The sequence below is a fragment of the Acyrthosiphon pisum genome, chromosome A2 (genome assembly GCF_005508785.2).
Source record: "Acyrthosiphon pisum isolate AL4f chromosome A2, pea_aphid_22Mar2018_4r6ur, whole genome shotgun sequence".
Classification (NCBI taxonomy): Eukaryota; Metazoa; Arthropoda; class Insecta; order Hemiptera; family Aphididae; genus Acyrthosiphon; species Acyrthosiphon pisum.
In genome coordinates, this window is record NC_042495.1 from 36,853,275 (window position 1) to 36,866,815 (window position 13,541).

A 13,541-nucleotide genomic window follows, 5' to 3' on the forward strand; every position below is an offset into this window, starting at 1 on the left:
ATTCGTTTCTATGGTGATAAACAAAACTTTGAAAATTAAAATCCCATTTTTAGCGTTTTTTCGTAATTATGTGGTGGTTTTTCCCGTGGCATTAAATAATTATTGAGAAAATCGGAAAATGACCTCTCTAAAGTACCATCTTGATCCAATTTGCTAAAAGATAAGGTACTATATGTTGAAATCGAAACACTCCTTCTGGAAGAAATTTTGTATACAAGATATAAAAAAAAAAATAAAAAATAAACACCATTGTAAAAACAATAGCTTCCTTGCTCCGCTCAGAATCTAAAAGTAAAGATAAGTGAATTTTTTTTTGGTTTTTAGGATTTTTTGTTATCGTTTTTCCGTTGTTTTTTTGTTTTTGTTTTTTTCCGTTAAAATCTTAATATAATTGTAGAATGGCAAAACACGGTAGAGCACATACTGCAGTCGCAATTTTACCGGTAGAGCGCATACGACAAGATAGCCAATTTATATACTAAAAAACACTGAATTATCTAAATTTCACTTCAAAATAATTATAATAGTAATATAATATTACTAATATTCTATAATAATTTTTATAATAATATTATTACTGAATAATTTAAACAATAATTGATGGCCTACTGGCTACTGTTAAAAACTACTCCTAAAAAATATATTATAGCTTATACCATAAAATTGTATGTATTTTTAAAAAAATTTACACCTAAGAGCATGTGCCCCTCTGTCATTTTTAATCTTTCCTAATCATGCAATAAAGATCTTTTTATTCGGGATATTTATTTTGTTATTTTTCCAGAAATGAAATGTCTTGATGGGAATGGTAACCTCACAAATCTTGGATTTATTTTGGCAGAGTTACCTGTAGAACCACAGCTTGGGCGAATGATGATTTTAGGAAATATACTAATGCTTGGTGAATCTTTGAGTATAATAGCCGCTGGTTCTTCAACTAATTATGATTTATTCGTGGGCGAATATGGTATGCAAACCACATGACGTATTTAAGAATAATAATATTATACTCTATAATCTGTCTATTTTAATATATGTTAAGGCGAAAACACTGCTAAGCATTATTATTCTGGCAACCGTTGTTCAGATCAGTTGGCCTTTTTAAATGCTTTTATGCAGTGGGACTCAACATATAGTTATTACTCAGATGCGACTGATGCTTTTGGAGACAACAATGTATCTACTTCTGTATTAAAAGCAACACACAATATAAAAGTAATTTAATTTAATATTTCTGTTTGTAAAAATATTAATATAATATAATATTAATTTTTTTTGTTAGGAACAAATAATAAACAGATTTCAGAAATTTGGTTTTCCTAAATGTTGTTTTGAAACAGAAAATTTTGATTTTGGTAAAACTGGAATCTCTGATGAGCCAAAGTTGGATATGGTTTCAGGACTCCTTGTAATGGCATTTTATCCTAATATTTATGTTCATAAGGAAAAGCGTAAGGTGACATTAACCATATAATAATAATAAATTATAACATAATCATGAAAACTTATTTTTCTTAAAATTTCAAGCTTTATTGTGTACTCTTAAATATTACTAATATTTTTATTGTCAACAAGTTACAATAAATTTAAAAAACAAGAAAAAACATTTATTTCAATTATACAATTATGTCATATGCAATAATACTCCTATATTTGATAATTTATATGTTTAAATGTTAGTGTTGAAAGATATAAATATTTTATCGTTAACTTATAAAAATTTTACAGAAGTACATTTTAGAAACTATTTTTCAAATATTTTAACGTAGACAAAATATATTCATAATAATTAACTATATTTGTTTATTTATTTTATATTGTTGAATTACTTTATAGCTTATAACATATTTTTTTTTTATAAAGGTAAATTTGAAGTCTAAGGATTTTGCTGTCGTTGGTAAATCTTCTGTAAATAGTCCTTTAGAGGGATCAGGTACTCAATTTCAGTTGCCATTCTTTGTATTTGAACAACAAGTAAGCTGTAAAGATAAAAAAGATAACAAAAGTTGTATTTACATGTCTAAGGAATTAATCCTTAACCTTAACCCAAGTTTATATTGGTACAACTCAAACGGCTCCTGTTTAAAAAGGTTTCACAAATACGTAAATTCCCAAACGGCTCAAGTTATTGACAACAAAAAAATCTTTATAATTTACTTTGCTTAATATAAAATTAAAAAAAAATCATATTAAACTATTTCACTAATGTTTGACTATACCTCTTTTGAGACAGTTTAAAGTATGTTTAAAGTGTTAAGGAATTTGTGTTGTAGAAATGGGAGTCGTTTTGGGAATTGACGATTTTATACAACAGGAGCTGTTTGAAAATTTACAATTTTGTAAAACGGGAGATAAATGGGCTATATTGTTTATATACATAAAATTATCCATTTAAATGGCTTTTTGATTTTCATTTAATTTCATCATTGGAAGTAAAATACTTGCTAAAAATGCTAATGTATTAATAATTATTAATTTGTGATTCAAAAAATGTTTTATAGGTACATTCGACACTAATTACTGTTTTAAATATAATTTTAGATAAGTGTACTCTGTATGAACTCAACTATGGTGAGTCCTATACACATCTTATTGTTTGGTGCTCAGAAGGTTGATTATACTGATGGTTTGGTTGTACTGGATGATTGGTTTGTGAAATTAAAAACTATTCTGTAAAAATTGTGATGAAGTCTTGAATTCATATTTTTTGTTACAGGATATATTTGAATATGGATGTTAAAGTTGCTGCGGCAATTGTCGCTTTGCGGCCAGCAATTGAAGATTTAATTTTAAGAGCTGTTGAAGATCCAGAACTGATTAAAAACCCTTCTATAACTGATAGTAAGCTAATCAAAATGTTGAGAGATTTATGTAATTTTAATGCAGGAAGGGATAATTTACTCCCTATAACATTTGATACTAGGTAAGTAAAATAATATATAAGTTACATGATCGAATAAAACTAATTTTGTTGTATATTTAGCGAGGATAAAAACATGAAGAATAAGACAAAATGAATCATATTAAGAAAACACTAATAGGTTCTAATAATATAAGAAATGTATTAACCAAAATAAATGTTATTGTTTTTTTTTTTTCAAAGATTATTAATTTTAATTATTATTTTATTTTTGCAACTTATTGTTAAAACAAGTATATACATTTATACGTACTCAACTTATTATTATGTTATTAATTTTAATATTGATTAAATTGTTTTTATAATCTTGTTTATATTATGTTATATACCTACCAATTATTAGTATGTTCCCGTTATTCTAATATAAATAAGTATTAAGTTATACTAGGTATGTCCCTTAAAAAAAAAGCCAGTAATGTTACATGTAGTAAACATGACCCGATTTAACCTACGGCATAATTTATTTATTTTATTGTGTCAAAAGTCAAAAGTGACTATCTCAAAAAATATTGACTTGTACATGAGTGAAATACTTCAAATACATATTTTCTTTCATATTGAATGATTTTTTCATATCTAAAAATTAACTAAATTATTCTGTGTTAAGTCTTGATTTGTTGAAGTCAAATCAAAATTTAAAAAATATATATATACTGGGTGATTCTTTTATCAAACAACACTCATCATTTCAAAAAGTGTAAATTGTTTTGAAAATATTTTTTTACATAGCTTCAAGTCGCTTATAAAACAACGTTTTTCTTAAAAAATTATATTTTTAAATATTTTTTATCCTTATAATTTTTTAAGTTTTTTACTTTTTTGAATGACAACATAGAGTTTTAATTTTATATTCCAAAGCATAATATTTTTCTTAGTATTTTGATACATAAAAATCGAATTTGAGGCAAGTAGTTTATGAGTTATAAATATTCAAAGTTTTGATGAGCGGAGTGGAGTGGTACGGGGTTGCCCCGCGAAATGTTAGTCCACCACTTCTCTTTTGATTGTTAATCTATTTCTTTGCTTAGAACTTTTTTGTTCTGAATAAAATTTATGTTTCCTGGATAACTACTTTTGTTTAATAAAAAAGGATATGTTATAATGTTAAACCAAAGTAGATTGATGGTGCTATTATTTATTTTGTTGATATATGTTCGGCAATTATTAAAATTTTACTACCTTATGAGGTATGATTAATTGTATGGTTGACACAATAAAAAGAATTAGAAACAGTACATATATTAAACCTGAGAAAATCATATTAACCCGTTCTTAATTCTTTATATACATTCAAGTCATGAAACAGGATAAGCATGAACTGATTGGATCATTACTTTTTAGTATTTCCTGCACACGTATACATTATTTTGAGAACGGTGGTCTCCCATGTAATATCAGTAGCACAAATAGGAAAAATGTTTTGAGAGGTCTCAAACCCCAATTTTTTTTTATAAGTACTCCACAATATTTATAAAAACGTATTATTAAAAAATAAAATTTACCTCACAATAAAAATTGATTTTTTCAGTATGAATTCATTAAAAGTACGTGTAGTAATTTTGAAAATAAAGTGTAAGTATTAATAAATATATTTTAAACGATTAAAACCGATTTTTTAAAATCGGTTTTAATTTTTATTTTTAAAAAATTTGATTTTTTAATAATACGTTTTTATAAATATTGTGGACTAAATTTTAAATGTGTTAAATTCATTTCTTTTTTGGAAAACAAAGAGTATTGCTTCCTCGTAATGTTTTCTGGATAACGCTAAAATGCTAAATGATAATCAAATATTAAAATATTATAATCATTGCCTACTTAATTTTAAATTGGTCTAAACTACTCTGGGCGAAACGGAAATCATATTGGAACAATATTCGGGCGAAACGGCCAACGGACTACGCCCCTAATTACTGAAACGAAACATCATTATAATTTATAATACCTACCTATACTTAGTATACTTATCACCAATAATACCAATGGATAGGTGGTTATTTTTTTTTTTTTAATTATGAGTTTGTCACTCAGTTCTCACACTGAGTCTGCTAATCTTTTTGCTTCTTATTTTTATTCCAGATACAACACAACAATCTACACTACAATCTCAATCTCTCTCCCTAGGACAGTTGCCTTTAGATCTACCATCTAACATAACTTTCTCCCCTAAAGATATGTTAACCTTCTCCTCGGATCACAAATTAATTCCTTCTCTAATAGACCTGATGGTATATCGGCTCGATGTTTATAAAATTGTCGTCAATCTATTACAAACCCTGTATTTTTGTTATTTAGTCGCTCTCTATCTGAAGGCACTTTTCCATCTGTCTGGAAAATTTGTTCTGCAATGCCAGTTTTCCAGACAGGTGACCCTTCTGATGTTACAAGCTATAGGCAAATCTCCATAATTCCGAATTTAGCTCTTTGAGTCTCTAGTCTACTCTAATATTAAACGAAGTTTAAACCACATAATTATAGATGAACAACATTAGCTTCAGACATGGCAATATTTGACACTGTTAACCATGGTCTCCTTATCAATGAGCTAGACCTGCTAGGATCGGTGACCCCCTTCTCTCGTATTACGTTCTTACCTCTCCTATAGGCAGCAATTTTTAAAGATAAATAATAATTGTAAATCGTCCTTAGTTAATATACCCTCTGGTATCCTCCAAGGAGATCATCTTATTAGTCCCTTAATTTTTATCTTGTTCGTTAACTCAATCAGTGAGTCAATCTGCACTAAAGCTAAATTAATCCTCTTTGAAGATGAAATCAAATGATAATTCTTTTTACCATACTAATATCAACTGGACAAATTCTCACAATGGTTCCGGCGTCTTGGTTTGAGCTTGAATTTAGCCAAATATCATATTATGACATTTTCTAGACGTCATAACCCAAGTACCAAACACTATTCTTACTATATCAATGGTTCCCCTCTGAAGTGTGTTTTTATTATTAAAGATCTTGGTATACATTTGAGTTCCTCTCTAGATTTTGACCACCACATCAATATTGACGGTAACATATGTTACCGTCTGTAAATCACTGAAAGGCGAAAGTCCTGGGTTTCATAAAGCGTAATACTAAGGTATAATTATTTGGCACCCATACCATACATAAGTTTCTTTCATTTATCTCTTTCTTACTCAAAATCAAGCATCTGCAGCATGACTACTCATCTGTAGTTTTAAAGCTGAACCTCCCCACGAATTGATGCTGACTCCAGTTTTATTCAAGGTCTACTCGCTCGATGGATCAATATACATATGCCCCTGACCTCCTTTCCTTTATTAATTTCCGTGTTCCATCTACCCTTATTCAAGGCATCACACACCCTTTCTTATGCCTACTCACTACACCTCATATGGCCACAACCATCCTTTACAACGCATGCTCCGTTGTGTGAATAGTGCTATTTAGTTCATTCTGCATGTATTTGCTTTTTTTTATTATCTGTCAGTACACAACTATATATTTAATGCTGCATCTTGTTTATTATTATTCTGCAAGTTTTAAAGCTGTTATAATTGTTTAATTTAATTGTACTGTTATAGTTCACCTTCATTTATATACTTTCAGACATATTTATTGTAAATTGCCGTTTGGCGCCAATAAAAAAATATATTGTTAAATCTATTGATGTTACAATAAACAAAGTTTTTATTTTATTTAAACTATTAGATATTACCAAATAAATACAAACAATTCTAATATAAAAATATATTTGAACTCGTTGATGACCAAATTACATTTTGTAAAATTGTAACACATAAAATAAAATATAAATAAATATTTCCCGTTTTCCTTTTGCTTATTGTCAATTAGGTTGTTAATCAGATAAGATCAACAGTCACATTAAATTAATTTGTATACCTTTTCATTTATAATAATCGAGAGGGGAGGTGGCGGAGTGACCAAGTGGACTAAGGCATCGGTTGCGATGAGCACCGTCGCCGGTTCGAACTCAGTCATTTTTTTTGTCTCAGGCATTTTTTTCGGGCATTCACGGTTACCGGAGATATGCCGCCATAACCTACCCAGGCATGGCAGATACCTACGGGTGCTCACTTAAAAATTCTGCCAAAACAAACGCACACGTGTTCAAAAACCTACAGTACCCTCCTCCGCAGGCTAATGACCTCAGTAGTCAAAGCTTCAACCAAAAAAAAAAAAATAATAATAATCAAGACTTACTAAATAATTACATTTGTAACTGGATATTGAGATGTATAGTGAAAATGTGATTACATCTGTTAAAAATGTTATAAAATTAAAATTATTTATTTTCAGAACGGAACATTTTAAACAAATTTCATTCATGAGATGTTTCCCCATGCTTATGTTATAAAAATTAATTCACTTATCTGTTAATTAAATAATTTTCACCAAGATGAATCAATGGACAATTTAATATTCAATATATTTACTTAAAATAATTGTTTAATGAAATTAACTGCTATTATGTTTAAGTACAAAACTAAAATATTATGCTCTATGTTTTACATGTAAAAATCGGGTCGACAACTACTATTAGTGCTTTTAGTTCACTATTGCTGCCGCTTCAACATGTGTTAACGTGACGTGCTACAACCTTAGTAGATAACGGTTTTTAAAACTTATTAATGCATTTCTACCATTCATATAAGCCATTCACAATCGATATTTACCGTTTTTGAAAACAAGGTATTTCGGCGGGATAAATTAATCTCCGCACCAATAGCCTTTCGTTATTTGTCCTACGTAAGCAACATATCGACGGGCCCAACGAAAAAGGACGTAACTCACTTTTACAATATTTTTTTTTTTTTTTTTCAAAGTGGTTACTGGATTTCCGACGAAGATGGTAGTAACCACGGTATAAGATATATCTTAAACCGTGGTAGTAACCCAATCGTATTGTTCACAACGTCTTTGTTTGATTAAATACAACAATCAGCGTCGCCGGACAACCAGAAAAACAGTAACACCACATTGAAAAAAAAAAAAAAATCGTAAAAGTGAGTTACGTCCTTTTTCGTTGGGGGCGTCGATATGGGGGTTAACAATACGGGCCCCGCCTATACACATCAGCAACCGCCAATCACGCGTCGATGACATAACAGTCCACCAACCACGAATACCAGGCAATCGCCTAGTCCGACCAAGATGGTCCATGACAAACTAAAAGACTTAATATATCGGTATAATAATTCAGTTTTAGAACCTAAGAATTAATATGATATAGCTGTGTGGATGACTTTCCTTGACGTACATACAAATTAACTAACTAAAATTTTTCACAATATGGCATATTGGCATAATATGTCCAGGCATCGACCTAAACACTCCACTGTTGATTAATCAGTCTTTTCGACAAATTTGTCAACAAAGTCTTACAATTATTCGCCAAAACAAATAATTAAAAAGAACATAATACATTTTTTTTTATGATAATATTTCTATAAATACATTTCAACAATACTCATTTTTAAAACTTATCTTAGATTATATAGGTTTTGTATTTTAGTATTTTACGTTACACAAACAAATTGCACAAATTATTATGTAAATAATATTATAATATTGTATATTGTTTAATTTTTACTTTACATCGTCTAAATTTATATAATGATGTTTATAGATTCTAAAATTTACAATTATGGAAATTTGGAAAAGTTATACACCAACTACATCAACTGATTACATATAATATTGTATTCATTTGAATAACAGTGAGTTATCAAAATAGTGCCTATTCATAAGACAACTTTAAAATAAAAACATTGAAAATAATTTGAACAGCAAAGAAAATGGTTATTAGTTATTACATTATAACTTTTATAAGCTTTAGCAAATATGTTATTTTTTTGCTTGTATAACATAAAATTATTTTTTTATTTTTATTATATTAAGAACATGATATGATAAATTTAATGTATACAATTTTTCATTTAATTAATGGAATATTACAATATCCAAGAATATTTCTTTTAAATAAATAAAAAAAACATTATCAAAAATAATACATTTTAACATCCATACCTATAAATAATTAGGTAATATTATCTGGTATACATATTTCATTTTAAGTTTTAACTTATAAAATTTAAGTATTGTATAAAAATGTAGGCCTAAAAATGATAGATTATACTACTACTGATAAACTATTCAGAATTTAAAATTCAACATATTATCATAAAAAAGTATTTAAAAAAAATGGTTTTCATTCAAAATGTAATTTAACATGAAGATTTTCCTTTCTTGCATTAATAAATTGGTAAAATCTTTAAAATAAATAATTGACAAAATAAATATCAATTAAAACATAAGTACTAAACTATTATTATAATATTAACACAATAGTTAATTATTACAATGCTGATGTTCCACAATGTCTGCAGTTAATACAATTTTTTTAACTCTTAAATTTCGATAAATAGTTATACATTAATACATAATAGTAGTTGTATATTAAAATAATAGAAACTTTTATTACTTCAGAGGACAGCACATATCAATTTGTTATCTATGACGTGTATAATGCATTGGCAACAGAGTGAATTATAGTTATAAACTGATCTATGATTTAATTTATAGATGAGAGTATTATCTGTTAAGTATTAATATAATTAATACATGATAGTTTAACATTAGATAAAAAAAAGTAGATGGTTCAATAGCATCCAATCTAACAGTATCAGTGTTGCCTTCAAAAATTAAATTTAGAATAATGTATAAAAGATCCTGACAGATAACAAATCAATGTGTGGAGTCTTCTTAACAAAATATACATTAAATACAACATACAATTTAGAATGGTGTTTAGATTATTTACAATATTAAACGACATAAGCAGTGTTGGACAAAACAAACTATGATTAAAGTTTGTACTTAATGATTTTAAATTCATGAATTTCATTACATATACATTTATTTAAAATGTTACTTATTTTATGAGTTGTTATTATATAATCATTTAAAATATATCTTATAATTTATAAATAATAAAAATAAATAGTCACAGAGTGTGATTAAATTCACAAACTAGTTTTTGTTATAAAATTACTTATGGAGGATGTTAGTGCACTGACTGTTTTTTTCTCTGACATAGACATAATGTATATACATTTTTATGTTTTTGAATAATCTTATGAACTAAATTACCAATCACAAAAATTATAGGGAATTATATTTTTGAGAGTATAGCATATTGATTTGTCTAAATAATGTCTTAAAACAATTTAATATCCATTTAAATTTATAATTTTTTTTTTAAGTCAAATAATAACATTCAAACATAATATATTATATTATCTTCTATGACTTTTGTAGTGGGTGACTTTACTCTAAGATTACTTAATAATCACAAAAACAATTTTACGTGAATATGTTTTATCTATGTTGCGCGTGTGTCTGAGAAAGAAAACAAATATTGTGGTGACATTCTCTTAAGTAATTATAAATTCAACAGTTATTTATTTATTAAAATAAAATATGTAATTTATTCAAAACTTTAATCATCTGCTAATCATAGTTTTTGGTCAAACACTGGATATAAGTAATCATACAAATATTCGATTTTATTTTTATTTATTAAAAACGTAATAAATTATGATTTTTTAAATATACTTAAAAATGATTCAATTAAGTGTAGGTATTATGTGTCTGAATTAAATGTAAATGTTTTAAAGCACCATTAGTTAGGGTACTGACTGGTTATAAATGTCAATGAGCATTATGTTTTAAAAAATATGTCAATTTGGAAAATAGCAAGTATTAAAATACTGCCAATACTGCTGAATGTCAAACCGCTAACTGATAATCCTGTCAAATTCTTTTCAAGATTATCAGTTAAAGATATCTGTCAAAGAGATTAAAATTATACATTTATATTTTATTTTATTAAATTCGACCTTGCTCAATAAAATGTCACCAATAATCAAAAGTAATACCTATGTTATGACAATGTGACTCTCAGCAGTAATTTAGAAAGAAATAGACATTTACAAGAAAACTCTTAATCTTAAATATAACACACATATAATAATATAATATATAAGATCAGGACTAATAAACATCAATTGATTCTAAACATTTTATAATTTAATTAATAAAATAACCTTAAATAAAGTATAAAAATCAAAATTTGTCAAATGCATTAAAACATTCCAAAGGAGTAATAAAACAAAATGATAACTGACTTTTACATCAATGAGTATTAACTCAATAAGTAAAAATGATTACAAATAAAAAATAAATAGATTTATTCTTTTCAAATAATTGAATAAAAGTTAATAAGTTAACTTAAATTATAGGAAAATCAATAATTAAAATGTTAACTTTAAATAAGTACATTGTACATAGGTAATGTAAGTCTAATGCACATTGCACACACAAATAATTAATATTTGGCTTCTGCCAAATTGGCTACCTCATCAACTGTAGGTAACCAAAACGCCATATTTGTACATGCGGAGGCCATCATCATGTATTTAGGATTAAATTTAACACAATGTACTGGACCTGGATGATCACCATTGAGAACACAAACTTTATAGCCAGTAACCGCATTCCATACATGAATACGGCCATCTGTTGACCCGCTGAATATGTATTGAGAATCTGGACTGAATGATGCTTCAATAGGAATGCCTTTATTATTCAGGTGACCAGTAAAAGTCTGAATCGGAGTACCATTAAATGCATTTATCAATCTAATTAAAGATCCATTAGTAGGAATAAGTATGGTTCGGCCATCCTGACTAAATTTGAGGTCAGTCCAGTCACATTCTTTCTCTTGAGGAAGTTTCACAGTTATGAATGGCCCTTTGTCAAATGATCTAAAATTAAAGTGTTAGTCAGAGGTAGTTATTAATTTTATTCAATGAAAATAAACACAAATTACCTAACGTCAAACAGTTTGAGAGTTTCAGAATTAATGCCAGCAGCCAACACTAAACCTTCTGGATCAAATGCTGCTACCGGTCTTCCCAAAACATTGATATAACCTTGACAATTTGGCGACCTCAAATCCCACAATCTGAGAGTTTTGTCCAATGATCCAGAAACAAACATGTCCTCAATGGGGGACACACATAATGACACAACCTTTTTGGCATGTCCCGTAAAATAGCGAATGTACTTATTATCATGCAATGATAAATATCTAAAAATTAAAAAAATGTGATGGTTAAAAAAATACATTTATCTAATTTATTTGAAATATTGTTAAATTTCAAAGTATTTACAGCAGGGATGGCCATACTGTCAATTACGACATGATTTTAAGTCGATTGCAACTCCCTCTCATATTTTCTTGTTTTTTTTTGTTTTTTACAAGACAAAGTTATTAGCTTTTATAGTCTATTCAACGAGAGTTGACCCACTTGCGCGCATGCATACTGAGCCGCCGGAATATTCAGATCCCCCAAGTAGGCGACCGACGGTCTCCAATTGGTCAGCAGTGTTCGGCGATCGGCAATGCTCGTCGTAGTAGGCAGCTGCTATTGGTAACGATTACCACTAGTGCTCCAAAGACGGAGCACCACGGCCGCGACCAGTTTTTGTCAAGAGAGTGGGTCAACTCTCGCTGAATCAGAATAGAGTAAAGAAAATGTATAAAAAAAATTCTAACAAAGTATTTTTATAAATATAACTCATAGATGTTATTATGGGTATGTAATAAATGGTCAATGAATAGGTACTAATGATTAATTACAATTGACGACCATAATATGAATATGTTGATATCTAAGGAAATCGAACATAAGTGTTTTTTTTTTAATACAAGTAATGTAGATGAATACATTATTTTGAACACTGAATATAATAGTAATATTTGAGGTAATATTAAATTAGTCACAATTAAATAAAAAACAGAATTTTAATTGAGTAATAATATTATTTTGTAATTTATAATTTACATTAGAGAAAAACCTTGGAAAAAATTATTTGTTTGAATCGAGAATTAGACGGTATTGTAACAAATTGTACCTATTATATCAACAATAACTATAAACCCACTTTGTCCTTTTCCTCCTAAACTAAAACTAGCAGCATCGTATACTAATATCTCAGTATATTCAATACCTTGATTTAAAATAAGCTACCTATAATATATTTATTAATTCAGGGGCGTCCCTAGACAGTTTTCTAGGGGGGGGGGGGGCGAATTTATTTTTTAAATCAATAATTACCCTATGAGTATTTTTCAATAGTTTGGACGAACTTAAGTCAATTTTAATAACTTTATTTTTTTTTTTTTAATCCGACTACATTACAAATAAGTGTACGTAACAAAGTATTGTTTCACAAATTCACTTTTAATGTTTAATTTTTAGTGGTGATTAGTTTTTCTACTTAGGTATAACGGTAAATTAAAATGTTGATCTCTATTATTTAGTTGACAATGAGAGTAATTTTATACATTAAAAAAAGAGGGTAAGTGGGCGTCGCTCTGCTGTACAGTAAGTTACAAGTGGGTCACTGTATAATGGATTGTATTGAATTTGAATTCAATGATATACTCGTAATATCATTGTATACAAAAAACGATTTGGAGCGAACACTGTTTGTCAGTCTAGATATTTTAAATATGTTATTATAGTTTATTATAGACTGTAAGTTGGATTAATAT

The 13,541-nt window shown here is 27.9% G+C and overlaps 2 protein-coding genes across 2 annotated transcripts in view; one reads left to right on the plus strand and one right to left on the minus strand.

Annotated features, from left to right (window-relative positions):
• LOC100160936 (ATP-dependent RNA helicase A) overlaps positions 1-3,115 on the plus strand; it is a 15,378-nt gene extending 12,263 nt beyond the window's left edge. Inside the window, exons 16-22 of the mRNA XM_003243115.4 lie at positions 785-967; positions 1,043-1,215; positions 1,283-1,456; positions 1,864-1,974; positions 2,542-2,648; positions 2,717-2,923; positions 2,984-3,115. Coding sequence (XP_003243163.1) covers positions 785-967; positions 1,043-1,215; positions 1,283-1,456; positions 1,864-1,974; positions 2,542-2,648; positions 2,717-2,923; positions 2,984-3,017 — 989 coding nt within the window. The 3' untranslated portion in view covers positions 3,018-3,115. The remainder of the gene's footprint in view (positions 1-784; positions 968-1,042; positions 1,216-1,282; positions 1,457-1,863; positions 1,975-2,541; positions 2,649-2,716; positions 2,924-2,983) is intronic.
• Positions 3,116-10,986: 7,871 nt separating this feature from the next.
• The window catches only part of LOC100162295 (WD repeat-containing protein 82), a 5,169-nt gene continuing 2,614 nt past the window's right edge, over positions 10,987-13,541 (minus strand). The window contains exons 2-3 of the mRNA XM_029489184.1: positions 11,811-12,071; positions 10,987-11,745 (exon numbers count right to left, since the gene is read on the minus strand). Of these exons, the coding sequence (XP_029345044.1) occupies positions 11,307-11,745; positions 11,811-12,071 (700 nt within the window). The 3' untranslated portion in view covers positions 10,987-11,306. The remainder of the gene's footprint in view (positions 11,746-11,810; positions 12,072-13,541) is intronic.